At 31.6% G+C, this 27,888-nt stretch overlaps 1 protein-coding gene across 1 annotated transcript in view; it reads right to left on the reverse strand.

Moving 5' to 3' along the window:
* The window catches only part of COL11A1 (collagen type XI alpha 1 chain), a 257,944-nt gene that overhangs the window by 82,814 nt on the left and 147,242 nt on the right, over positions 1–27,888 (reverse strand). The window contains exons 36-39 of the mRNA XM_074262824.1: positions 22,116–22,169; positions 13,774–13,827; positions 6,784–6,837; positions 10–117 (exon numbers count right to left, since the gene is read on the reverse strand). Of these exons, the coding sequence (XP_074118925.1) occupies positions 10–117; positions 6,784–6,837; positions 13,774–13,827; positions 22,116–22,169 (270 nt within the window). The remainder of the gene's footprint in view (positions 1–9; positions 118–6,783; positions 6,838–13,773; positions 13,828–22,115; positions 22,170–27,888) is intronic.

Here is a 27,888-nt window from a genome sequence, read left to right on the forward strand (position 1 = left end):
ACATGTTACCTTTGCACCCTCTTTTCCAGCTGCACCAGGAAGTCCTTGCTCACCAGGAGGTCCAGGAGGACCAGGATGACCACGTTCACCTATTGGACCAGTCTCACCAGTAGGACCCTGATTTAGTTTAAAAAAAAAAAAAAAAAAACTTAGTGCAATGAGTTTTACACCGTTAAAAAAGAAACATATCAGATGCCATGTCCCCAAAATCTCATCTTGAGAGTTCATAATAATACTGTAATGATTATCATAATAGACATCATCTTTTTGGCCCCTCTGAATGGAATACTCTTTCTAGAATCTCCATTTAAGGAGATTTTTCAGACCAACAATATAGTCATTTTTTTTCTAAGCTATACTCTGGACTTCTTCCTTTGCCTTCCATTAGGGTACCTTCCCACAGTTCTAGCCCACTTCAATTTCTTTTTTTGTGTTTCCCCTATTAGACTATAAGTTCCTTGAGGGTCAGCATTTTCATTCTTATTGTATTCACTGTACTTTACCCAGTGCCCAGCATACATAAACACTTGATAAATGCTTGGTAACTGCCATATTTGAGTCTCCTTAAAATGCATTTTAAGAAAACCATTGATTCTTACTATATGGTTACCAAGAGAAGGTACAATAAGGCTATAAGAATAAACAGTGACAATTATCAACTTCTACATGCCTGACAAAGCCAGTTTCTACATTTTCTTTATTAATTATTTATTCAAACTATTTTCTTGGAAGGTAATCAGGATCTTTAAAAACAAAAGTCAGGATTTAATTTAAAGTGGCTTTACTTAAGTTGAAAAGTAAAAATAAGCAGGGGGAGTATATCTCAAAGACTAAAAATGAGTATACCAATACAAATGTAAAAAGATTTGTCATTATAAGTAGATTAGGAAAATCCAATCAATGAAGATTATTATTAAATATCTGTGGCAACTAAATTCCTTATGTTGTAAAGTCTTTCACTATCTGGTTCTAGCCAATGTATTGACCTACTGACTGACCTCTCTTTCCATGTTTATTTCACACTATTTAATATTCTCCCATCCCAGGCCACGGCCAAATAATTATATTTGCTGTGCTCAGCATTCCATCATTCACTCCTATTGTTGATGCTTGTCCTTTGTTTTTAAAGCGGACCATTTCCAGATATACTTTTTCTTTACTTTTATCTTTTAGAATCCTTAGCTTCATTTAAGGCTCAGCTTAAGAACTATTTCCTACAGTCAGTCTATCTTACTTTTCAAATAGTAAAATACATCCTCATCTATTTATGTGTTATGTTCCCTTGGTTAAATTCAGGCTTTTTTTTTTTTTTTATAAAATAGATTGTTCTCCATTTTGTTTTTGTACAACACTTCACATATAGTAGGTACTTACTAATTTCTCATTAAGTGGGATTGGATTAGTATTTAATAATTGTTTATTAGATTAAATTGTTTTGAATTTAATATCAGCAGCATGACATGGTGACAAAAAGAAAAGGAAAAAAATTCTCTGGGCAGCTAGTTGGCAAAATGCATTGAATACCAGACCTGCAGTCAGTAAGATTTATTTTCCTGAGTTGAAATCTGGTCTCAGAAACTTCCTAACCATGTGAATGTTATAAGAAACAATGCAGTTTGCCTCTGTTTTCTCATCTGCAAAATGAGCTAGAGAAGGAAACAACAAACAAATCCAGGATCTTTGCCAAGAAAACCCAAAAGAAGTCACAAAGAATTGTACATGACTAAAAAATGACTGACCAATTACAAAAATATTAATGGTAGAATACTGTCTAAAAAGGAAGGTTGTAAAATTGTGCTCTGCTTAGTTACTCTCTGCTATAAATTGCTCTACCCACAACTTAAGAAGGAAATTAAAAAAATAGAAGAACATCCAAAGGAGGGTAGAGAGTAACTGCATGAAACTTGAAACAACTTCATACAAGAATTGATTGAAGGAAAAATGGACTTTTAGTTTGGAGAGGAAAAGTGTTTAAATGGATCTCTGTTGTCTTCAATATATAAGATGCTATAGATATGAGAAGATTTTTTTTGTTTTACTTTACCTTAGGGCACATCATTATAAACAATGGGTAGAAGTTACAGAGAGACAGATTTTGACTCAATAAAAAATAATTTTTGTTTCTTTTATTTCCCCTTGGGAAAATTTCCCAACATGAAACATTCAAAGCTGCCACTGGATTGGTATCACTGGAAATTTTCAAGAGAGGACTAGATTACCATTTAACTGGTCAAGGATGTCATAAAGAAGATTCCTGTTAAGAAACAGGTTGAATTATTTGATCTTTGAGGTCTCTTCTAATTTTGATATTCAATGTCTCTAAGAGAGCAGAAAAAAGGATGAATAAAAATTTTGATTGGTTTAGAAACCAAGAACCAACCATGTCATGCCTAATGACAAAAAAAAAAGGTAGTGAACATATTTCTCTAGGAAGAGAAAAAGACATGACAATTATCTTTATTTTTTTAAAGGCTTATTTCTTCAAAGAAGTTTATAATCTTGAAAGCAATAGCTGTCAAGTAAAGGCAAGCTAAATTTGGTTCAATATAAGAAATAACTTTCTAGCAATGTCTTCAAATGGAATGCATTGCCTTATGTAATGATAAAAACATGGAGATTTGATCTTGGACAATGTCTAAGATTTCTACCAACTCTAAAATTATCAAATTATATAGTACCATTTACAGTTCTAGAGTATAATATGAATTTGTTAAAAAAAACAAATAAACAAAATTTTTGTTTGATCAGTAGGGATTTTTTTTAACCAGGTTTTTCCCTATTTCTGATGAAAGCATAGATCTAGACTTAAATTTAGACATAAAATAAACAGCAAAAATAGGAATGATTCAATAAATGATTAATTGGGATGATAGAAAAAAATGACTTAGATCATCCAAATTCTTAAATTGCAATCATCTATGTGTATCTGGGAATTCTAGGGACCAGAATAAGCCCTCTAAACAAACCCTCCTATTCAGTACTTCCCTGACCCCAAACTAACCATGATCCCTAATTGTTTGACATGAGTTCTGAGATGTATGCCTGAAGAATCCTAAAGCCAGGGAGATGGGATTTCCATTTGCTTGAGGTTACTAGAAATAAATAGCCAGCTGCATTCAGTTGCAGCAAATGCCACATTGAAAAATGTCAGGTCATTTAAGTGCCTCCAGAGGGTTGCTGCTTTGTGGTGTTACCATTTAATCAGCTTTCACTTAAACTTGTTATGGCAAGAGAAGGCTGACCAGCTGTGCTCTAGCTCCACTTAGCATAAAACAAAAGAAAATGGATACTAGGTAAAAGGATGAGAGATTTCATTGAAGTCTAAAGAAGAATTTCAGGCAAGGATGTTCAGCAACAGAATGTGTTGATTACTACCTTGTGTAGTGTTATGTTCCAAAAGTCTGCTAGGGAGCATGAAATCCTTTCTTGGTGGCTGGGATGTTTGAATTACAATTCTGCCTGAAGTCAATAGTTTTACCTACTGACCCTTCAATATTAATTTTATGATTTTTAATTTTGTGATTTCTAGAATTTGTCATTTAATGTACATGGTATAATCTCTATTTCAATATCACACAATAGTGTTAAATAAAAGTGTGTTAAGTGATGTATTTCACAGAAATAAAGACTTAAGAAGTGACATTAGGGGACATCTAATACTAATTCTAAACATGATTTTCCTCCCAAGTACCTACTAAATGACTTTTTAGCCTCTGCTTAAAGATCTCCAATGAGAAAGAACCAATGACCTAAGTAGGTAATTCCTTCCTGTGAACAGTTCTAACTTTTCCTAAGTTTTTTTCATTACATCAAGTTTAAATTTGTTTCTTCACAATTTCTGCCCATTAAAGATGAATACATGTTTCCATATGATGCTTATCCTAGTAGTGATCATGTTCTCTCACCTTCCCTAGCCTTTTAAATAAACAACAACGCTTTTAGCATCTTGCTAAATGCTAAGAGGCAGCTTAGTGGTTCAATGGATAAATGGCTGCATCTGGAATCAGAAAGGTCTGAGTTCCAATATAGCTTCAGATACCTATAAGCTATGTGACCCAGGGTCGCCATTTACCTTTTTTGTCTTAATCCATTGGAGAATAAAATGACAAATCACTACAAAATCTTTGCCAAGAAAAGTCCATGGACAGTATTGCATTCTATAGTTTATGAAATCACAAAGAGTAATAGGACAGGACTGAAAAGCATCAATAATTAGAGATATAATTACACAGATAAAAGAAAAATAGTCCCTGTCCTCAGGGAGTTTGCATTCTATTAGGAAATATTAAATATCTCTCATTCTCATAACCTTTAATTTATCAACCAGTTTTCATATATTTTGAAAGGAAGGCTCTTCAACATTCTTATTAAACATTTAGGACATTCTCCATTTTACAACTGTCCTACCAAAAGACAACATAGTACAGTTTAGACAAATTGATTAGCCTTTCCTTAATTCTGGTCTTTCCATACTTCTTAGAATACAGACTAAAATAATATAAAAATTTTTGGTGTGTCCATCACTGTGTTCATTTATAATCAGCGTGTAATCCACTGAAGTTCTCAGATTTTTTTTAGCTAAAATTTATCTAGTCATGGTTCCCATATTGTCCTTGTAAAGGTGATTTTAACGTACGTGAATTTTTATTTATTCTTATTAAATTCCACTTTATTTAATTCAATCAGATCAGAGTTGAAAGGGACTTTAGAAGTCATCCCTTCATTTTAGAAATAGGTTAATTGAAGTTAGAAAGTTAAAACTTGCCCACTTTGTAATGGGCTTGACTACTCTTAGTGCTCTTTTTCCTACATGATATTGCTTCCGTTTGTCAGTATTATGCTTTGGGAATATAATTCCCACAAATAAAGTGGTGATCTCATCAAGGCAAAAATGGAGAAAGATCTTTGTTGCTATACAAAGGGAATAGAAGGAATATTAATAAATGCATTAGATATAACTTCCATGAAACCACTTCCTTGATCTTCCACAAAGTCCAGTCCACATTTGAAACAAGAAAAAAGACTGGCCTCTATAAAGCTCCAATAAATGGTAATGATTTAGTAAAAATGCATACTCAATAAAGCACACTTGATGCTTTTTTCTGCCTTGAATATTCAGAGGGAATAAATACCTTCATCAGTTTTAGATACTTCCAACTAGGCATGAGACTATATAAAAACGAGTTTTTAAGGTTTGGAAAGATTCAGTTAAGTCACATGATGTTTATATTCTTATTCTACTAGCTTGTCTCTCCCTTCCTTAAGTATACCACATAAAAGAAATAAATCTTGTACTATCTTTTTATAATATTATCCCTGGAAGCAGGTTTTGAAGTTGTTTGCCATAGGTTAAAAATAAATCTTTGTCTTAGTAATAACCTCAGTAGAATGCCTTTTAGGAAGTACTGCTCTTAATTAAAACTAATAAATAGCAATGGAGTACCTATCTGACCCAAGGAAATTCACATTTTCTTTCCATTTTGTTTCAACAAATAGAACATTTTATATTTTAATATCACATCTTATCCCATATCCTCAATGCATATATATTGTTCAAGTATTGCTCTTTAAACACACACACATATGCACACAGATTAATAAATTTTTGTTCTTAGGCTCTTTAGCAGCCATATTCCCCAACGATATTTCATTAACAGGATTGAAATTCCAGCCTCAGGTATGATTACATAAATCCTTTGAACTTCAATTACAGATAAAAATTTAACCCTGAGCATTCACTACTTTTTCAAAATAGATTAAGAATTAGTTCTGTTTTTAGATGCTTCTTTTAACTTGGTGCATCTTACAGGCAAAATTTTCAGTTCTGAATTTGCTTTTCCATAAAGATACTGGTTAGGTAGCATGTGGTGGAAGAATAAGTAGAATTAATTCTCCATTATTCAGATGATAACTATTTATTCTTTGGACTCTTGTATTACTTGGAGCATTTTGAACATATTACTTATCCTCCAGCAATGATAATTTATATCCCAGTGTTCAGGACATCCAAACTAAATGTCATTTTAAAAATAAAACAATAAAGATAAATCTATTGGGAAGACCATTGAAATATTACAAACATGAAATTCTCACTTTAATATGAAAATCAAAAGATAATAAAAATGAATCAATACAAGCCAGGAAGGCCAGGATTCAAGTTGCCATTGATGCATAAGAGAGTGAATATGAGCTAATCATCAATTTCCCAGCACCTTCAGGCAACTTTCTAAGAGTAAATTGTATCCAAATTGCTATTATGCATCACTGGAGAAAATTTTTATGGTGAAATTTCATCAGCCAAATAAATCATAGGTCTGAACCAAATCAAAAATACAAAACATAGGGTAGCCAATTTTATCCATATAATCTAGTAACTGACGCCAAAGGCCTTCTGATACAAACTAAAATATGAACAAGTACAAGCTACCCAACAAGTGGTCATTATTACAATGGAATACTTCACTAATTAAAACTTCCTAGATGAAGCTACCATATAATTAATTCTGGCCTATGGTAAAAAGTTCTAAGATACAATTAATTTTTAAATTATTTGATGCTTCACATTTCTAACTTACTCCTTCCCTTCATTAAAAACTTACTGCATTATTAAATAGAGACTTAGATGAATTTATTGAAAGCACTTTAAGTATATACACTATGAAATATAAAAATTAATTTTATTATTGCATAATATGCTTGAGAAATATCATGTTTGGAGAAATTAAAAATGTAAAGTATCAGGAAATCCTAAAATCTTAAAGGATATCATGTAAAGTGACCTACCTGTGGTCCAACAACGCCACCTGGTCCTGGAGGACCTGTTTTGCCTTGAAATCCCTAAGGAATGAAAGATGACATTTACTGGTTATTTTATTAAAAAGTACATTAGGTAATGGGATAGCTCACAATTGAAAACAAAGTTGTTTTTCAGGAATTTTTTTCTCAATTACTCAAACAAATTCTCAGGAATTTGTTTCTCAAACTATAAAAGTTTTCATATTCATCATTTTTATGAATACTTAAAATTGAAATACTGTGGATATCACAGGACTTTCCAAGCTTTTGCTAACTATAATTATCACTTATTTTTCTGAAAAAAAATTTAATTAGGTTATGCTAATAGCATAAGTTAGCTAAGGTTTAAGTTTGTTCAAAGGTCTAGTGCTCTTAAGTTGACAAAGAAATAAACTGGTGGAAAAACAACCAACAAAGGAAGAGAGATAAGTGGGAATGACAAAGAAATAAATACAGTATAGTGGAAATGCATTTTATGAATAACTGAAAAGGTTTGATCTAGAATAGGATTTAAGTAAGAAGAGGGGAGATAGAAGAAGTAATTTAGTCAAAATGAAAGATTATGATAAGGTTGATAGTAACAAGCAATTTTAAAATTAATCTTGTATTGAAGAAACAAAATATAAAATTTCCATATACTGGATTTGTCATTCAAGTAAATGATTTAAATATTTTATGAATTGTTTAGTGTTCTGCATCACCAGGAGATAATTTTCTTGATATTAATGTAATTCTTCCTACTATCTATTCCATGCCCAATACAGTTGTATACCAACAGTCTGATACAATGGAATAAGTAATTAAAAGAGGCTTATAAAAAGAATGGTTATTAGCATGATGGTATACCATTTTCAGATTAAATTGAAACACTTAGCTTTACAAGCCCCATTGAACAGTTGGAAAGAAGGAAAGAAAAGTGAGGTATAGGAAAAGAGAGATAAAAGGATCAATAAAAAAGAGCAGGATATCAAGAGAAAAAAAGAAAATATAGCTCATATGTACATGAACTTGGCATAGGGTTTGAATATAGTTTGTATTTTATTGTTCATTTATTTGGTCTATGAGGTAATTAAATATATTTTTTCTTAAACCATAGTAGAAGCTAAATAAATATTTATTGACTGATTAATTGATTTCTGATTACCACTTCAAGGAAATAATTTTTAAAAAATTGTTAGAGGTCACTTAAAACAAATGAGATGAAATATGAATAGCTTTTGCAAAAGATCTATTAACTGAAAAATTGCACAAAACCGAACATAAGTTAATCACCATTTTGAGTGAACAGGTCTTAAAATCCAGAAGACATGGAACCACCCTCATCAAATACTAGCTTTCTGATTCTGGTAGCTATACTTCTCAATGCCCTAAAATACATACACACCCTACTCCTCCTCCACTATCCCTCCACTTCACATACACATATTGCCCAGCAGGTGTCAAATGACATTTGTAAAAAGAGATTCTTACCTAAGAATTCCTTATAGAGTTACAGATTTTTACTAACTAATCACTTTATCTATATATCATAATATATATATATATATATATATATATATATATATATATATATGTACATAGATAATCCAATACCAAGATCACAATTGGAAGTAGCGGTATTGTTGCAGATAAAATATTTCTCCTAGTTTCTAAAGTCATTAATATCATTAGGGTAGTATTTATTCTATATCTGCCAATGCTGATAAAAAGTCAACTTATAAGGGGGAAAAAGAATAGGTCTAAAAAGTAGAAATTTTTCTTTTTCCTTTTTTGTTTGTTTCAGTTGTAGCATTATGGAGACAAATTATTGAATTACTAAATTTTCACGTATCTACTTTTCTACTGGTTTATCTGACTTCAAACATGTAAATATCTGATTAACTGAATTTTAGAACTTCATATATTTAACGGTAAAAGTGTTTGTTCAAGTTTTTAAAAAGAGTGATTTGATTTGATTCTTGTCTTGAATTTCATTGTCACCATCCCAATGTGATTGTTCAAGACTTACAAGTATGTTTTTAAAATTGGTATCCTTATTATGATTAATTACATGAAAGAAATGGTTCACAAGCACAAAGAGTAGGAGGCCAATCAGAATTCAAATCTTTCTTTTTTCATATCTATATTTACACTGAGAAATGTTATTTTATATGTAATAGAATTTGCAACTGCTATGCCCTTTAGAAATATTCCATTCAATCCCTTTGATTTACAGATGAAAAAATGATAGGCATTAAGATAGGAAGCATTCAAATACGGATCCCCTGATTTCAAATGCATTGTTATTTTTACAATATTATGCTACCTTCTCTCTATGTCAAATCCAAATAAAATTGATAGATTAATTAAGGTCATACTAGTTTTTTTTGTTTGTTTTTGTTTTGTTTTGTTTTGTTTTCATTATAGTTACTAGTATTTAAATGCTATTAAGTTTGAATCAACCCTGAAGTTGTGAAGTTGTGAAGTGCTATACTAGAAATTTGATGTATAGATGGAAGCCTCTCTCAATTACTTTTTGGGAGTATTGAGAAGACTGGTTTTCAGAAATTTAAGGAGGTGAGGTCAGAATTAAAAGACAACAGTTTCCATAAGGCTGGTGATCAAGAGCTCCCTATTATCCTTAAAAAACAACAACAACAACAAAAAAACTTCATGTGTTTTCATTAAATTTGGCCCAACATAACATAACTTATAGACAAATAAAGTTCATATGAATTTGTGTAGTTCACAGAATTGTGTATATTTTAAAGACTAAAAAGCATGACAGGAAGACATAAACAGATGACATATTTGAAAGTGGAGTTCAAAAAAAGGTACCAACACATATTATTGTAATTCTAGTAAGCTAATAGGAATTTAAATAATCCAGAAATGATTTTACATATATTTTAAAATTATAGCCACAAGATCTTCAAAATTTGTGTAGCTGGAGAGAGAGAGAAAAGACTTTTAAGAATGAACATTTTAGAAGACAAAAAAATAGCTATTTAAAAATGCAATAATAATGGGAACCTGTGAAAATGAAAAATGAAAACATGGGATTTTCCCTAACCAAGGAGATTTATAGCTGGCTTGGATTGTACTGATATGAAATCATTAATATTGAGCTATTTCGTATTTTGAGGATCTCTAGGAGACTAAGATCAAAGATTCTGATCCAGATTTTCAGGATAAAACTGGATTTGCATTATAGTAAGGCCAAACCATCCTCTTGATCTTAGAACCATCTGTTTCCCAAATGCTCAAAGGGAAAGACAACATTTATATGGAAATTCTTTAGATGCATGCTTAATGAATTTCAGTATGCAGTAAAATTCTTAGGGTTAGACACAAATGGGAAAATTCACATATCTGAATCCCATTTACGAATACAGTTACCATTCATTTTGGACCTGAATGTGAATAGAAAAAACGTGGCTTGACAAATGCCTCATGTGTTGATAATTTATGCTCAATGAAATGTTACTAACTGGAGTAGGATCCCTACCAATTAATAATAATCTGGTGAATAAGTTGACCTCAAAAGTTTTTTAAAAAAATATGCTCGAAAAAGGCAACTTTGCTGAAGACTAGTTGTCTTAGTTATTATATTATTTGGTATATATGTATATGTAGTGTATGTATGTATATTTTCCATACATGTGAATGCATATATAATTTCTATATGTATATATATACATATATATGTATACATATATATGTATACATATATATATATGTGTGTGTGTGTGTATATATACAAACATACATGCATACAAATAATGTCCTTTGTGAACTAAAGTGACCAATTTTTAGTATAGAGAAGCATCTCTTGAGCCTTTGAAAACCAGAAAGCATGATAGAAAGTCAGCATCAAGTATCTTTGGCATTGAAATGATCTTGCAGTTGCACAGAAACAGAAACATATTTTATTTTCTAGAAATGAATTTAATCTTTTTATTTTAGACAACTGTGTAAAAATCATAGACGTTCCGGATGTGATTTAATTTTTTAGGTGATTTTAGAATTTTCCTTAAATATCAGTTTGTACATGTTTTAAAGGTAGAATCCTGAAATAAGACCTTGAATTATCATCCATCCCACCAAAAAAGCCTTTTGAAATTTCACAGAACTGTGCTTGCATACATGAAAATGATTTGCATCTTTTCAAAAATTAAATCCTATGTCCCTTAAGCATATGCCATCTCTGTGTGGAAGTCCAGACAATTTTACACTTTTATTTGGCAAAGTCATTCTTGATTAGGCTTTTGAAATTCTAGGCTTTTGTATGTCAAAACTAAATAATAGGGGCAGCTAGGTGGTGCAGTGGGTAGAGCATCAGCCTTGAATTCAGGAGAACCCGAGTTCAAATCTGGTCTCAGACACTTAACACTAACTAGTTTTGTGACCCTGGACAAGTCACTTAACCTCAGCCTCAGAAAAGAAAAAAGAAAAGAAAACACTAAATAATAATAAAAAATGGATATTTTATTTAACTCATAAATTGACACCTGATTTTTTTAAAGGAAAGACTTTGATGCTGATAGATCTTTACTAAAATTAGAAAATCCATATCCATCTACCACAGAGATTGATTAGGATACATGCATGTATGTATATACACATGTGTGTGTATGTGTAATATACTGGAGAGAAATATTTGGAATGAGATTTAGCTTCTCACTTTGTCACTACATGTGTGATGTTCAGCAAGTCAATGATTCTTAGGCATTAATTTCCTCATCTATAACCAGAATAAACATAGAGGCTTTTGGTGCTGCTGTTATGCAGAAGGAAATGCAACTTCCAATCAGTAGAAAGGTAAACACACACACACAGTGCAGTCCTATATAAGGGATAGACTTTGTGCCAAAGATCTTTGATGGAGAGATGGGTAGCTTCAGGCAGGAGAAACACTTCAGGAGAGAGATAGGGAGAGATTCTGGAAGCTTAGAAGCTGTAGGAAAACCTGATTTTCTTGATTTCCCCTTATTTCCAGTTTGGCTGCCTAAAGACTATGGAGAGAATTTTTTTCCTTGGATGATAGCAGGGTCTTTGTCAAGCTAAGGTCTTATTCCATTCTTGCCTAAAAAGCTTACTCATGCTTATATATTTTCTGATATATTCTAATCTATATGATTTTTATAACTTTTGTTTGTTTATATCAACAGGTTTACTTATTAGCTACCTGTCATCTTTATCTATATCTGACCATTGCATCCAGATGGCTCTGTAAGAGAAAGTGAGACAGGGGATCTTGCATAACCCTCCTTCCCTTAAATACAATTCACTTGCATATGATAGCATTCCCACCCTGATATCATGGTTCTCTTTGAGAATGAAGAGTAAGCAATTTTTTTGTGTAATCTCCATTTAATGGGAAGTGACTAAGATAACAGGTGTAAGCTTAGAATAGTCTACTTCCTTAAGAGAAACCAGAAAAGCACCATTATTTTAAACTCCTACCAAAAATAATCATACAGATAGAACAGAAATAATGGAAGTAGAAGGAGGTCAGCAAGAAATCTAACATAATACCTCTCTTATGGACTTCATGTTTCCCTTAAGGAAGAAATCACGATTTCTCTTAGATTACTGGGAGCTGCCACAATTCTGTATATTTGGACAACTCATGTGGAACGTTAGTCTTATATAAGTACATAACCTTATCTTACACATAAAATGAGGATTTTGTTTTAGGTAACCTCTAAGGTGTTGGTCAACTCTAAACTTCTGAACCTATGAACACAAGATATTTCTAAGCTGGCAGGATACAGTAATAAAAATCTGTTTACCTACTCTCATATCTATCAATCATGGGTCTGTTCTATGACTTGGAAAAATTGGTTAAAGTTAATCCAGAGGCACTTTCAGGAAATTGATTTTGGGCAACATGTCAAATCTTCAGATTTCTTATTAGGTAGGAAATATGGAACTGTGTGCCCAATAATTTAGTCCTACTAGGAAAAAAAAACACACGCATCGCTTTACTATGCAAATTATATATTTGGGAAAGGGTAGCTATCACAGTTTATGCTGTAGATAGTAGGTCCTTTCATGGTTGACTGGTAGATAAAATAAGTGAATGTTCTTTAGGAACGTATCAATGAAGCACTTTCACTATATGGTGAAATGAAATAGATTCACAGATCTATAGATTTCCTTAGGAGTGGGGGAATAGACATGATAGCAACTCAAGATTTTTCATTTGATGAAATAACAGTTTTGTGATGTCAAAAAACTTTCTAGAAATTATTTTGTCATGTCAATTAGGGTTCTTTCAAATATAATGATATAGTTATGCATCTATTTATAGAAACATACATATCACAAATATGATCATATAATCTTGGATCATGTGACATTTTGTGATGTCTACCAAGAAATATGACTCGCCTCACTACCAACAACCACATCCAAAGCCTTAGATATCAGTGATCTATTGTCATAGTCACTATCAATAATTTCTTAGTCAACTTCAGCCCAGAAGCAGATCTTCCTAAGTATTTTTTGATGCTTTGTGTTGTTTTTTTCTTTCTTAATAGGACCGTACATTCAGAGCTAGAGAGGATCTTATAAGTCAATAGTCCAACTCCTCTGATTTTGTAACTGTCGAAACTGAGATACAGATTGTGATATGATGTGCCAAGATCACAAAGATAAAGAGTAACACAGACCTCTTCACTTGAATCCAAATCTCTTTCCACTATAGAATATATTATCTCCAATAGATTTGGTAGAGTTAATTCATCGGTTTCACCCTCATCTAGCAAACACTGTGTGGGCAAAGACCTTCAATGAAATGAGTCTTAAAAGGAAACAAAATGGAAGGGGAAGGGGAAAAAAAGACAGAAAAAAGACAAAAAAGACAGAAGTTGACAGTTTCTTCTAAAATCATCAATCTTGTGCTGCTTCATGTGTGACAATGTTTCCTTTTTCAAAATTAAATTAATAGCTTTTTTTAGATAGAAAAAGTTTAAAGTAGGAAGATTCACTTACAGTTTCTCCACGTTGTCCTGGGTGCCCAGGAAGTCCATCTTTTCCAGGTGGTCCCTGGAATTGAAAAGAGTAAAAGTAAAATTATGTTAGGGATTTTCAGTCATTTGCTTTTTTATGTGCAACAGGGTTAAGGCTAACATTTTTTATCATGATTTATTTCCATAGATATAGCATATTTTTGGATATTCAGTTGATTTGATGAATGGGTTCATGTCCTGCACTTTGTAAAGTGACATTTTATAATAGTTCACCAAATAACTCATGTGCCTGGCAATTTATCTACTATAGAAAATAGCCTTAGAAAAATTACAAATTTATTTTTGGTTTTTATGATTCCAAAATTAATAACTATAATAGGAACATTTTCTGATTTTTTTTTACAGTTAAAATTGGTATATTTTTCTTACAGTTGATGATTTTCTTTTTTTTTTAAGTATCAGACAATATTGTATTCATATTGGTTCTTTGCATTGTGGATATGCTATAATATTGATAATTCATCCACTATATACACCATGTGAATCTATCTCTCTATTTTCAGTTCATTTGTTAGGAACATCAGTTGCCTGCACATGAAGACTAAGATAACAGAGAAAGACAGTGTCCTCTAGTGGTCATCAGATATTTCTACTGACTTTTCCCTTTTTCATAAGACTCAACACACACAAAAAAGGTTATGCTATATAATACAAATCCCATAGGAGTTCTGTTTAGGAAACTTGTTAAATCCTGTTGGAGCTATAATGTAAATTAAGCATTGAATAGCAAACTACTATATTGTGTCTATGGAAGGGAAGGAAAACATAAAAAGTAGAGAACTGAATTATCAGCTAAACAGTATAGCCAAAATAAGTTGTTATAAAGGAAAATGAAAGGTATTTAGCTATTATTGCTTGGTTTTATTTTGTTGAGACAATGCACTGATAAATCAAGAATTCACTTATTAATCATTTCGTCTTCCATTGCACTGCTGCTTGAGTGATGCACAGATCCAATAATCAGGGGCTTGGAGTTCTGTTTAGATTTACATGCTGATGAATAGACATACCAATCTACATTCCTATATCTTTTTGCCCATAAAGAAGTGATATACAATTCTTTTCAAAGAACAAAGAAAAATATGTAATAAAAGATCTCTCATTGATAAATTTTTAGCTAATTTTTAAACTATATTTGCTCACTTTTATTTCACATCTTAAATGAAAATTCAGTTTTAGCTCAAAAGTTTCCATTAGAAGGATAGTTGTTTTTTTTTTTTTCCCTCCAAGCAATGATCATAAAATTTGTTCCAGTTTGCCTAGGATGGCCTTGGTTCAATCTACGAAACAGGATGTGAGGTTTCAGGATATAGGGAATAATCAAATGAGAAAACTACTTCTACCAGTAGAGGGTAACATCTTTATAACATGTAGTTTAAAGAATTATCTGTAATATTGAGAGGTCAAATGATTTGCTCAGAAGTAAAACTTGAACCCATATCTTCCTGTCTTCAAGACCAACTCTCTATCCAATGGGATAGTTAAATAACTAGAGCATATGTTACATTAAACTTTACTCAATGTGAATAAATATAAAGGAAAGTCTCAGCAATCTGGATAGACTTTCTGTGGCAGATAAATGGGAAAATATAGACTAGAAGTGTGCAAAGGATGGTCAGGAATGAATGAGTTTTAATTTGTAACTTTGGAAAAAGTATTCTTGTTAATGAGATTTAGATCCATCACTAGGTATCACTAAGTAGACCAATGTCAATAGTTCAGGTACTACTACTTCATGATTTGCCTTATTTAGTCTTAAACAGTCGATATGGCAGATCAGAAATTAAATCATGGCTTGAGAAGTTCCTATGGGTCTAGAAACCCTGCCCCAGAAGACTTTAAAGTGCTTTGCAAAAACATTAAGTTACTTAGGATAGGATTTTCAAATTCTTTTTCCCTGTTGCTACATCCTACTACTGTGATACACTAATAAATATGGGACATGGTCTAGATGCTACAGTAATAGGAATCATGCAAACTCTTTATATTTTAATGGGTCAAACTTTAACTATACCAAGTTCTGTTAAAGCCAGTAACATAGCCTACAAATTATAGAGCATAGAAATTGATTGCTATTTCTTTTACTGATTCTTTTCCATTGCATCTCTCCTTATGCCAAACTACATTAATTAATCTGGTCCACCCCTGGGGATGATTTCTTATTTAAGAGTCCCAATAATGGCTAAGAACTATATTTAACAAAAATCTGAGATCAAAAGTAGTCTTAGACTTCTTATCCTGGAAGAAGGGTATATCTATCATACAACAAAGCTAATAATATAATATTATTGATCTTTCACTATTCCTTGAAATAAATGGTCTCCAAGGTCCCCTGCAGTCATGAATCTATGAAATTATGATCCCACTTCAGATTTGACTATAATATACTATCAGTGCATGACACTAATCTGTCAAGATGTATTTTCTGGTAAGTATTTATTGTATAAAATGGCAGCATGGAGTAGTACATTGAATGTTTGTCATGATGTTAGTAAGAACTAGATTCAGGCCATATCGCTGCCCATTTCTAGGTATGGGACTAGGACAACTTATTCTATTTCAATGTCCTTAAATTTTCTAAGTCTTTTCTGTAAAATTATATTACAGTAAGGATTCTTTTTATGCACAAGTTGGACTATATTATCACTGAAATCCTTTCTAACTCCCAAGTTCTATAATTTTGTTTCCTGGGCAGTGACAAATTTCATTCTTAGAATTCTCTAATCTTCAAAAATCAAAGATGTCTTGATATACTGTGTGTTTTCACATGTATTAAAATATGCATATGAATTGTGAAGAAGTTGGGTATGTTTAGCTACTCTATTATGAGGAAGTAGGGGAAAGTAAAGGTATTATAAACCATGTTGTTCAGATCAAATTAAAAAGTGATGGTGAATAAACAGAATTAAAATAAAGGGCTAGAATAGAACCAAATATGCTTCAGCAGAAGTAATAAAAGGTATGGCTAGCAATCATGATCTCAGACAAAGGAAAAGCAAAAATCGATCTATTTAAAGGAGATAATCAGGAAAATATATTTTTTCTAAAATGTACTATAGGCAATGAAGTACAATCAATACATTTTACAGTGTTTCTTTTATAGAGGACTCATTTCTCAAATATATAGAGAAACTTGTCAAATTCATAGAAAGAAAAGCCATTTTCCAATTGATAAATGGGCAAAAATACGAACAAGCAATTTTCAGAAGAAAAAAAAAAACAAAGATATCTATAGTCAAATAGAAATAAAATGCTCTAAATAACTGTTGATTAAAGAAATGCAGATTAAAAACAATTCTGAAGTACCATCTCATACTTTTCAAAATGTACACTATTGTACTGCTGCTGAAGTAAGGAATTGATCCTAACTATTCTAAAAAACAACTTGAAACTATGTGCATTGTGCTATTAAGTTGTGTATACTCTTTGATTCATCAATACTATTACTAGATCTGTAAACCAAATAAATCAAAGGAAAAGGAAAAAGGACTTATATGTACAAAAGAATTTATGAAAACTCTTCTTGTGGTGGAAAAGTTGGAAATTAAAACAGTGCTCATGAACTGGTGAATGTCATTAGTTTTGGATATGTACAAAGGAGGTGATTTCAGAAAAGCATGGAAGACCTATATTAACTGTTGCAAAGTAAAGTAAGAAGAAACAGATCATTTGCATGGGAACTGCAATCTTGTAATTCTGATCAACTCTGAGAAACTTGTTTAATTTGGTCAATACAATGAACCAAGAAAATTCAAAAGAACTCATGTTGAAAAAATGCTATTCATCTCCAGATAATGAACTGATGAACTCTGAGGTCAAATTCTTTTTGTTTGTTTATTTTGTTTGCTTATTTATTTTTGAAAAATGATAATGGAAAATATGTATGCATGATTTCATATGCGAAAATCATTATAATATATGCTTTGTCAATTGGGTGAGGAGGTAGAGAAGGGATAGAATCTAGAAATCAAAATTTAAAAAGAAAAGAGTGTTACACATAAATAACATTTTTTAAAGATGACTTTATAAAAGAGAATGATATTGCCATTTCTTTAAAAGCAAATACACTCTCAAATTTCTATTGATAAAAGTCACTACCTTTGACATGTCTCAGAAAAAGTCTATTTGTTCTACATAGATGAGAGAAAATGTATTTATAGGAAATTTTATATGTACTACAAAGCTGAATAAAGATTATACAAATTAAATTTTGTCTTCCCAAGGGCACCTATAAGTTTAGTTTTTTCCCTTATAAATAAATTTAAAAAACAACAACCTTTTTATGTTTTAATAATGTTTTAAGTCTGGGTTCCCTGTTGTTGGAATTATCTCAACTGAAGATGCAATATACCACCAAAGCCAACTTTTATGTGCAGGAGAGTTAAGAGGGAAAAAAAATCTTCATTTTAGTATTCTATTTACTCAATCCAGTTATCTTTTCTCTAAAGAAGTCCTAGTGTGATAAGAAAGAATTTATTTTATTTCTTTTAGGAATAGCCTTTTATTATTTTCTCTTCTCAATTTCAATCTAAGAGATGAAATTTTGCTTTTCCTTCTCTTGAAAACTTAAAGCAAAATATACATGCTAGCTAAATGACAGGAATTTTGATTTCATACTAATATTTTTATCATCTGGGAAATAATAGCAAAAAAAACCCTCATATTCTCTGTTATCTCATCAGTCACTCAACAAGCATTTATATATTGTCACTTAATTATTTGAAGTAGGATTGTCAAGCCTCCATAACTATATTTTAAATTTCTGGAGTACAGGGAACATTTCTCATTCTTTTGTTTGTATAACATCCCCTCAGTGCCTAATTAAAAGTCATGTACATAGCAAATGATCAATGGATTTTTGCTGAATAAATAGATTAGTGAATGAAAGAACTCATGAATGAGTGAATGAATGAATGAATGAATTAGGAAAGGCAAAAGAATATATATATTCATCCAATTTGTATCAGAATAAATACAAGGTATGTAAGGAGAATTTATCCATATTAATTCCCATCATGCATTGCATAAACAACAAAGCCATTCCATTTTACTTCATGTCAGTCCATATATTTCATGGACTCAAATTATACATGCAGCAAAACCAAGTCTGCACGCTCATGAATTGGGGGAAGGAGAGGGAATCTTAAGATCCTTGACATTATTCCAGCTACAAGTTTTGGTTGAACCACTAGAATAGGCTACTTAAACAGTATTTTAACTTGACTGGTAGCTTCTTTGGGATATGTAAAAATTCATTATATGGTAGGAAAACCTCAAAGTTATCAACTGAACTATTTTGCAAATGTATGTAAAAACCTCATGAGAAAGACTTAGCAGATTTAGAAATTCTAGAAATAATTATTTCTTCTTTCATCTCTCCTATTTCTTAATAGAAGGGAATATTGAATTTTTTTCCTGAGTAAAGTGGGTTTAAGTGACTTGCCCAGAGTCACACAGCTAGGAAGCATTAAGTGACTGAGGCCAAATTTGAACTCATGTCTTCCTGAATTCAGGGATGGTGGATTATCCACTACACCACCTAGCTGCCCCACTTTGTAGTAATTTAAGTAGTCTTAAGTCCACATTTTTATCAATATTCTTATGAAGTAACATAAAATAATCATATTTGAAGAAAAATGGTTGGTCACTCATAAGCCAATGGAGAAAAATAGGTTAAGAATTGATAGATGAAATACATATTCTGAGTCTTCAGACCAGATAATCTACTCTAAGATTGAGGTAATCACAGTAGACTATTACCAGGGGGAAAAGCTAGTTTTAGCATTTGAGTACTTAAGGATTTTGACTATATTGTAACCTCATTAATTCAGATCTCTCTAATAGAGATTTTGTGATGCCACAGAGGAGCAAAGCAGCAGTTTACTTTTGAAATGTGTCTATAATTATAGAGGATTATTAACATATTAATAGGGTAAACAAAACTGAAAGGGTGATGTTTCTCCACTTATGAAAACAAAACAATTTGTTGGTACTTCTTATGCATCTATTCACATCCAATATAAATGGGGCATCACAGAATACTGCCTCAAAACACATAATGATTACAAATTGTTCTGATTTGTCATTACAAAGAAAATCACTCAGTAAAGAGAGGGCTTGCCTCTGACTAGGGAAGATCTGAGTTCTAGTGGTAATTCTGGAGCATACTGTCTGTGTGATCACAAGAAATTTAGATTATTCATCAATGTCTGCTGCCCCCTTTTCAAAGGAACTATGGAACTACAAATTACACCTGGAATTATCTATACCAACAAAAATCATGCTTTGTTCCTTGTCTTTTCCCAAATAAATAAAACATAACTTTTATTTGGCTATGTTTAATTAGTCAGAATTACAATCTATCTCTATCTACATTAAATTAATAATACTGAACTTCTTTAAAGACTAATCTATAATTTCTATTTATTAGTAGTGGAAGTAGCATTCATTGCATTTGTAGTCAGAGGCCCTGAGTTTAATTACCTCCTCTGCCACTTAAGATCTATCTGACCTTGAACAAATAAAATAACATCTCTGGGTTGTGACTTCCTCATCTATCAAATGAAGACTTTGGACTACATGACTTCTTAAATTCCATTAAGCTCTAAATCTCTGATGTTATCTGTTATAGCCAAACAAGTAAGTCAAGGCTTACCTTAGCATAACATAATAAGGTTTATCTGCCTTGATCAAGGCCTTTAACCTCATTGACTCAGTATTTATAAGATACACCTTTTGGGGAAACTCTGAGCTCTAAATTTGTGATTCAATGAGTTAGAGTAATTACCTCCACTTATACCTTTCAGCTGTCATTCTAATATCACTGAAGTATTTTTCTAAAAGAAGTGAATCAACAACACCCTTTAGGTCATTTTGACCTTAGATAACAACACTCTAAGGATGAGAATGAAGACATTAGTCAATGAAATATTAGAAACTATAGTACTGGGTAAAGATGGATTGAGTTATCCCCATTACGACCTTGGAACACTATTCATCCCTAAAGGCATTGAGAGAGAAAGACACGGCTGTATCTGCAGTTTCCAAGAAAAGAAATAAATCATGTTTTTCCTTGTTATGTGTTTAGTTACAGCCAGAATCATCCACAGCACCTTAAACATCACAAGCATTGTAAACTATTCGACAGCTGGGAGGTTAACTGGAAATTTTAGCTGACACCAAGATAGGATAAAGAACAATAAAAATAACAACTGGATATGACTCTTTCTGTTTTTCTTTTAATATAAAAAAGGGGAAGTGCTTTTGATCACTGTTGAGAGTACAGATTGTGAAAGCAGTCCAAAGAGCCTTAAATATTAAATAGAAGCACGAGATTATTTACTTAAGGAATCAGAGAATCTAATGATATCTTCTCTGTCCTATTCTGTGCATAATACACCAAGTAACCTAGAAAATATTTAATTTTAAAGGGATGCAACTAAATGATTCTTCATTGGAACTTATGTTCTAGACACATGAAATGGGAAAAAAAAACATGATAGTAGGGAAGAACTGGATTTGTAGACAGGTGTGCTGCATGATTTTTCAGTGTGGGATTGGGACATTAAGTACAAAATAGCTCAGAGAACTTTCCATAAAGTAGAAAAAATGTCAATGTGACATCAATAGGATGAGAAGAGCTTAGAACCTTTTAGCAGCAATCTCTCTTTTTTCTTTTGTCTTTTACTCAGTGTATAACCCATCTAGAATTTACAGTTTTTGCAAGTTGCCTGGGGCTCAGAGATTAGGGGACTTGAGCATGGTCACAGTTATCAAAGGTCAGAGGTGAGCAAAGTTACTAGGTTTTGAAGCCAAGTGTAACAATTTATTTTCTATATTTTCTATTTCATATATTTCTATATGGCACCATTTCACTTTTTGCCAGTATTTTATATTAATTCAAGAAGGGGAAGAAAGGTTTTTCAGGGAAAGTCTTAAGTAAGTACATTTAAATTAGTTAAGTTGCAGGATTTTTTCAGTATCCAGGGCACAAGGCTTAATATTAGGAATTCCTGTGTCTCTTTCAAAGACTATACTTTATTTTTTTCTTCAGAAGCAATCATTGTGCAATAATTACAATTGAAATTCACATTCACACATTGGAAACTTTTAAAAGGCACGCATTATTACTTGTCTTTTTGTGCTTATATTTTAATTATCATTATTGCTTATGTTCCTTTTTACACTTTTTAATAAATGAATTTTATTAGCATTTGTAGATGGAAACCATTTAAAATGAAGACTCTCTCTCTCTATCTTTCTAATGTACAACAAAAGAAAAAGAAAAGGAAAAATAATACTTACAGGGGGCCCTTTTGGTCCAGGAAATCCAACAGGGCCCTGAGGTCCTTGAGGTCCCTGAATTGGGAAAAAAGAAAAAAAAAGACATATTATTATTACTTCTCATATTGCTGCTGGAGTCCCACAGAAGGTAGTTACAAATGAGAAAAAGTCATTTATGCATTGCACATGCTGTTATCAGTAAGTTGCTTTAATTCCAATGTAAAACTCTTGGTAAGATTTTCTGCAGGCCACACTACGACGTCAGAAAATATAATAGATAAAATAAAGAGCATGACTTGCAAAATGAGAGCTATCATTTGCAGTTTATTTTAAAAACTTTAATACCAAAAGGAATGAGACCAATGCACTGTAGTAACAGAGCTGTGGAAACATAGAGATAGGCTCTAAGCTAATCTAAAAGCAACATGGATTTATTTTCCTTGCTCCTTGCTTCTATTATGTGCTTAGAATTACTTTGATATTCTTAACCTGAGGACACTGCAGGTCTTTGCTATTCATGCCAAATACTCATAGATGATATTTTTTTTATTCTGAGTCAGTAGCTATTGGCATTTTACTATCTACTAGAGACAATGGGAATCTTTTATTCCACAACTTTCAGGAACAAAGTTCTTTAAAAAAAAATCACCTCCATACTTCCAAATTAGCATGGGAATGTTTCTGAGCAATGCAAATAAATACCACTTTAATATCATGGTCTATGGAACTCAGACTCTCAGGCTGAAGGATAGATAAGAAGTAGTTCTACAGAACACACTAAAGAATGATTTCAATTAATCGCTGAAGAATTAAATATTTTCACTTTAAAGGTAGTTTATATTATCACTAGAAATACTTACTTTTTTCCCTTTTTATGTGAATAAAACTTTCTTCACTAGCAATTTTTAAAATTAACATTAAAAGTTATACAGATGTTTAATATATGCCTGTAGAATTACTGTTGGTTTGGTACTTTAATGCCATGTTTTCTAAAACTTAATTAGGTAATAAAATGATTTTAAAAAATGCTTTTCTGAAGAAATGTTAAACTCAGGAAAGTATAAATTCATGGAAATTATCAATTGATATATATCTTGTAATATTTTAAAAATAAATAACAATAGTTGTTCAGTCATGTCTGATTTTTCATGACCTCCTTTGGATTTTGTCAGCAAAGACACTAGAGAGGTTTGCAATTTCCTTCACCATCTCATTTTACAAATGAAGAGATTGAGGCAAACAGACTTAAGTGACTTGCCCAAAGTCACACAGCTAATTTGAGGACAGATTTGAACTCTTGAAGAATAGGTTTCCTGACTCCAGGTCCAGCACTCTGGCCTCTATGCCACCTAGACTCCATATAATAATAGTAAAGTTTATCAAAAACCATAAGTGACCATTTCCTAAACCAAGAAAGGGCAAAAAAGCTATATTTCCAGACTTAACTCAGAATCTCTTAATAATTTAATGACCATATATTTTGTAAGGACATATGTGTTCATGTGTGTTGAATGGAGAGGATGGTGAGTGATTTGTCGACATCCTGAATATCTCTGAAGGTTACATTAGGCATCCAGAAAAATATAATTTAAAACCTTTTGATGATTTTAGAATTAAATATCTAAAAAACAACTGAGTACAATGATAAAACATTACTAAAATACATAAAAAATTTTGGAATTATACATAAATTGAATTTGTAATTTTGATGTCTAAGAAAAATATTTGTAATTTGGGGGAACATATAAATTGTTACTAATTATAAAAATAAGCAGAAAATGAACATTTTAAAAACATTTGAAAAAATTTAGAACTATGAATAACAATATGAAATGTGTTAATTATTCTTCAGTTAATGAAAGAAATGTTGGCTTTCTCTGATTTCCTAACTGCTGTTTTCATTTTTATTAAGCAAAACAGGTAGCATAATGGTTAGAGTGCTGAATAGGAAGACTAGAATTCAAATCCTGCCTAATATATTTAATACTTGAATGACAACCTTTGAGTGCTCCAATTTCCTCATCTGTGAAATGAGGCAGCTGGATTCAATTGCTTCTAAGATCTCTTATGGATCGAAATCACTTCTGATCATCTCTAAGATTCATTTTCTTCATGTGCAAAAGGTATCTAATAATAGCACTGACCTAACTGGACCATTTTAAGGATCAAATGAAGCAAATTGCTACTTTGTTCTGGGTATTTGGACTAGAGTCAGACCTGCATTCAAATCTGTTCTCAACCACTAACTGGCTATGTAGTCCTAGTCAAATAATTTAAATCTGTTTGCTTCAATTTTCTCATCTGCAAAATGAGGTAAAGAAGGAAATGGAAAACCACTCCAATATCTTTACCAAGAAAATTCCATATGTACTCATAGAATTGGACATAATTGAAAAATCACTGAACAGCAATGAAATAACATATAAAGTGCTTTAAATGGCCTATTATTAGTATTAGACATAATACTAAGCTATACTGAAGTGAATTGAAGAGGAGGTTAGATGGGAAATGTTGTTTTATAATTTTGAAATCTTTAGTGTTTTAAACAAATACTATTATTAAAGAGAAAGAATAGTAGACAGAATCAGTAAATACAAGTTTACGTTCCAGCTTTGCCACTGTGATTTTAGGCAATTCACTTTTTTCTTTTATAATTTCATTTCTTATATCTATAAAATGGAGACAATAATTCGATTTCCTTTCTCATAGGTATATTATAAAGCAAATGCTTCATAGTAAGTTTGAATGTTATTAGGAAAAGAAACCAACATACATTTTTTTAAAGGTAAGAAAAAGAAAACATACTATGCATGTATGTCTGTACTTGTGTGTGTGTGCACATGACCAAGCTAATGGAATAGTAGGGAAATTTGAGGGAATTTCTTGAATAAAAAAATGAGAATAAAGACAATTACACTGACTTAAAAAAACTGATATACAAGTGAGAGAAATACTTATATGTTATATTAATACCTTCTAATAATGGTTTTGGAAACAAGATTCATAGCTATGATATAGACTAGTCATGCATTTTTATGCTCTTACTGTTCAGAGATTTTATTTTTGACATGTAGTATATCCAAATAAGTGAAATAATATTTTAATTTTTTTATATTTGTAGCAATAAATAAGTATTTTCACACCCAAGGCAATGGTGTTGTATACATTTCTCATATGTTTTCCCAACTGCATTTTATTATGAAATCATAGTGTTTTAAAGCTGGAAGGGACTTTAAAAATTATGTAGTTTAACCATCTCAATTTATGATGAAAATAATTTTACTAAGTACATACTATGTACATAGCTCTATGCTAGGTTGAAGGAATACAACTGAAAAAAATAACCCCTGACTTTACAAAACTTATATTTTTTTCTGGGAATGAGGAAGGCTGTTGGTAGCACATACAATTTATATAGAAATAAGTGAATAGAATATACAAAGGAATAAAAATAATTTTAATACAGAAAAATGATTAATAATTAGAAGTTGAGTAAAGTGATACCTGAGCCGTGCTTTGAGGAGAACTGAAAATTTTATCATACAGAGGCACAGAAGAAATACATAATAAATAATGGGACCACTTATGCTAAGGCAGAAGATAATGTATTATGGATGGGGAACAGGTAGTAGACTTAGTTTGACTGGAATGGAAGATACTTTAAAGGACATAAAGTGAAATAAGACTGGAGAGGTAGGCAAAGCCAGATTGTGGAAGGATGATAAATGTTAACCTAAAGATTATGAGGATGTGTATAAAGTATTTATTGGACTATAATTTTGATTATTCTAAATATAATATCAACCTTTTTTTTTAAAAACAAGTTTCACTCTTATATACTTTTCTCTCAACATTTAATTTGCTTGTAGAATGGAAAATAGATTCCATATAAGATTTTTTTTATACATACAAAAAGTTTCCATAATTCTTTAAGCAACTGAGAATTTTCTAAGTTGAAGGTAATGTAATAGGTGAGTGTTTGCATATAGAAACTTTAATATTAAATTGAAAGTAATACAAATTTATATGTACATATCTGTATTGCTTTGGGAAAGATGATCTCTGAAGAGAAACCAGTGAGTTTTCCTACTGAATTAAATCTTTGATAACCAATACTTGTAATAGGCTTATTTTTTCCCTGAAATTCAGCAAGTAAGTTACATTCCATTTGGGCATTAAGAAAATATTGACTCTAACCTGCAAACTGGAAACAGAATTAGTTTTGGAAAGAAATAAGGAAGTACAAAATTCATTGCCTCATAGAATAGAAAATTCTGCCAAAAATAAAGCTTCTTTTAAAAAATCAAACTAAAGAAAACCTTTTATTCTTCATCTACTAACATTTTTCTAGCTCATAAATATAATTTTATCCAAATCAGATCATCCTTTCTTCCTACCTCCTCCTAGTTAGAGTTTTTATACATTTTATATTATATTATATGTTTTATTTTATATTTGAAAAAACACCTAGGTATTAGATTGTGATAATCCAGAAATAGATGGGTTGATTCCCTGGATAGGTTGTTTTAATTGTTTCTTAATTTTAAAAGTGTTGTTATTAGGGCAAGAATTAGCAGACTACAAATTAATCTAGTTATACAAAAGCTAAACTTCACCCAGTAGCAAACAGAGGGCATGCTCACTCATCTGTAGTTAGCTCCATTGTGTAGCAATTGAAAATCAATTTTTCTAAATAGTTTTTCTATTTACTGGAATAGATGCTTTATCTTGATTTGAATGTATATTGATTGTAGCTTAATGGCTAATGGTAGACTCCATTTCACCAGAATAACCCTGCATGGCTAGAATGCATACTCAAATGAAATGCCCTGGGAGGTGATAAGGGATATCATGGTTTCTATAAGAATTTTCTAAATCTTTAAGTATGTTTGGCTTGAGTTTGAGAAGGAAATTGTAGGCTGGTTCTATACATAGTTTATTTTGTTTTGAATTCAGTAACAAATCATTCTGATTTACCTACTCTTCCAAATCAGTACAATAAAGAATGAAGCATTACTTAACTGTGATTCTAGTCTTGAGGGAATTGGGAGCATTAGAAGGAGTAGTGGGAATTGAGTGAACCACAATGACTCCGTCTTGTGACTCAATTCTGGAACTAGTTCAGTTCCCTTTCTATTCAACTATGGCTTTAGTCCAATTTCTATCTTGTGAGAAAACAGCATTCAATTGTGGGAATTGAGAGAAAACCTTATTGCATTATTTGAACCTACCTCTGCATGGCTGGGAAGCTACACTACCTCTGCCTGCTGTTTTAGAGGCCTTTAACAAAGGACTTAGGTTATGCTGATCAGAAGCCCAATTAAATCCAAAGACTACTGCAAAGAGTTTTCTCACAATTATACATCTCAAGTAACTCATATGTCTTATCTGAAAACTGGCCCCATGCTGACCAATGAGTTACTGTTTTCATGGTCCTTTGATTGAATATACATACTCTGGGGGAGTGGGATACATCTTGTTCTATTTCAGAGAATTGCACCAGTCAGTGCACTCCCTCCCCCCCATCCAACTCAGAAATACCAATATTTCCTCCAATTAGAAATCAGATTACCTAATTTTGTGTTCTGGTTAGTGGTTTTCTTTTAATTAATTAGTCTTATTTGATCAATTGGATTTAGTGTATAAAAATCTGTCTACCCCTGTATTTGATATCCAGCTATAAGCTGAAGAGGTTTGGTTCCAATGTGTTGGGCAATTGGCTTGCATTGCTTAATAAATCAATATGCTTGGAAGCTTAAATCTTTTGTTACCTCAGTCATTTTATCTTTTGCCC

Source organism: Sminthopsis crassicaudata, chromosome 4, assembly GCF_048593235.1.
Source record: "Sminthopsis crassicaudata isolate SCR6 chromosome 4, ASM4859323v1, whole genome shotgun sequence".
Lineage (NCBI taxonomy): Eukaryota > Metazoa > Chordata > Mammalia > Dasyuromorphia > Dasyuridae > Sminthopsis > Sminthopsis crassicaudata.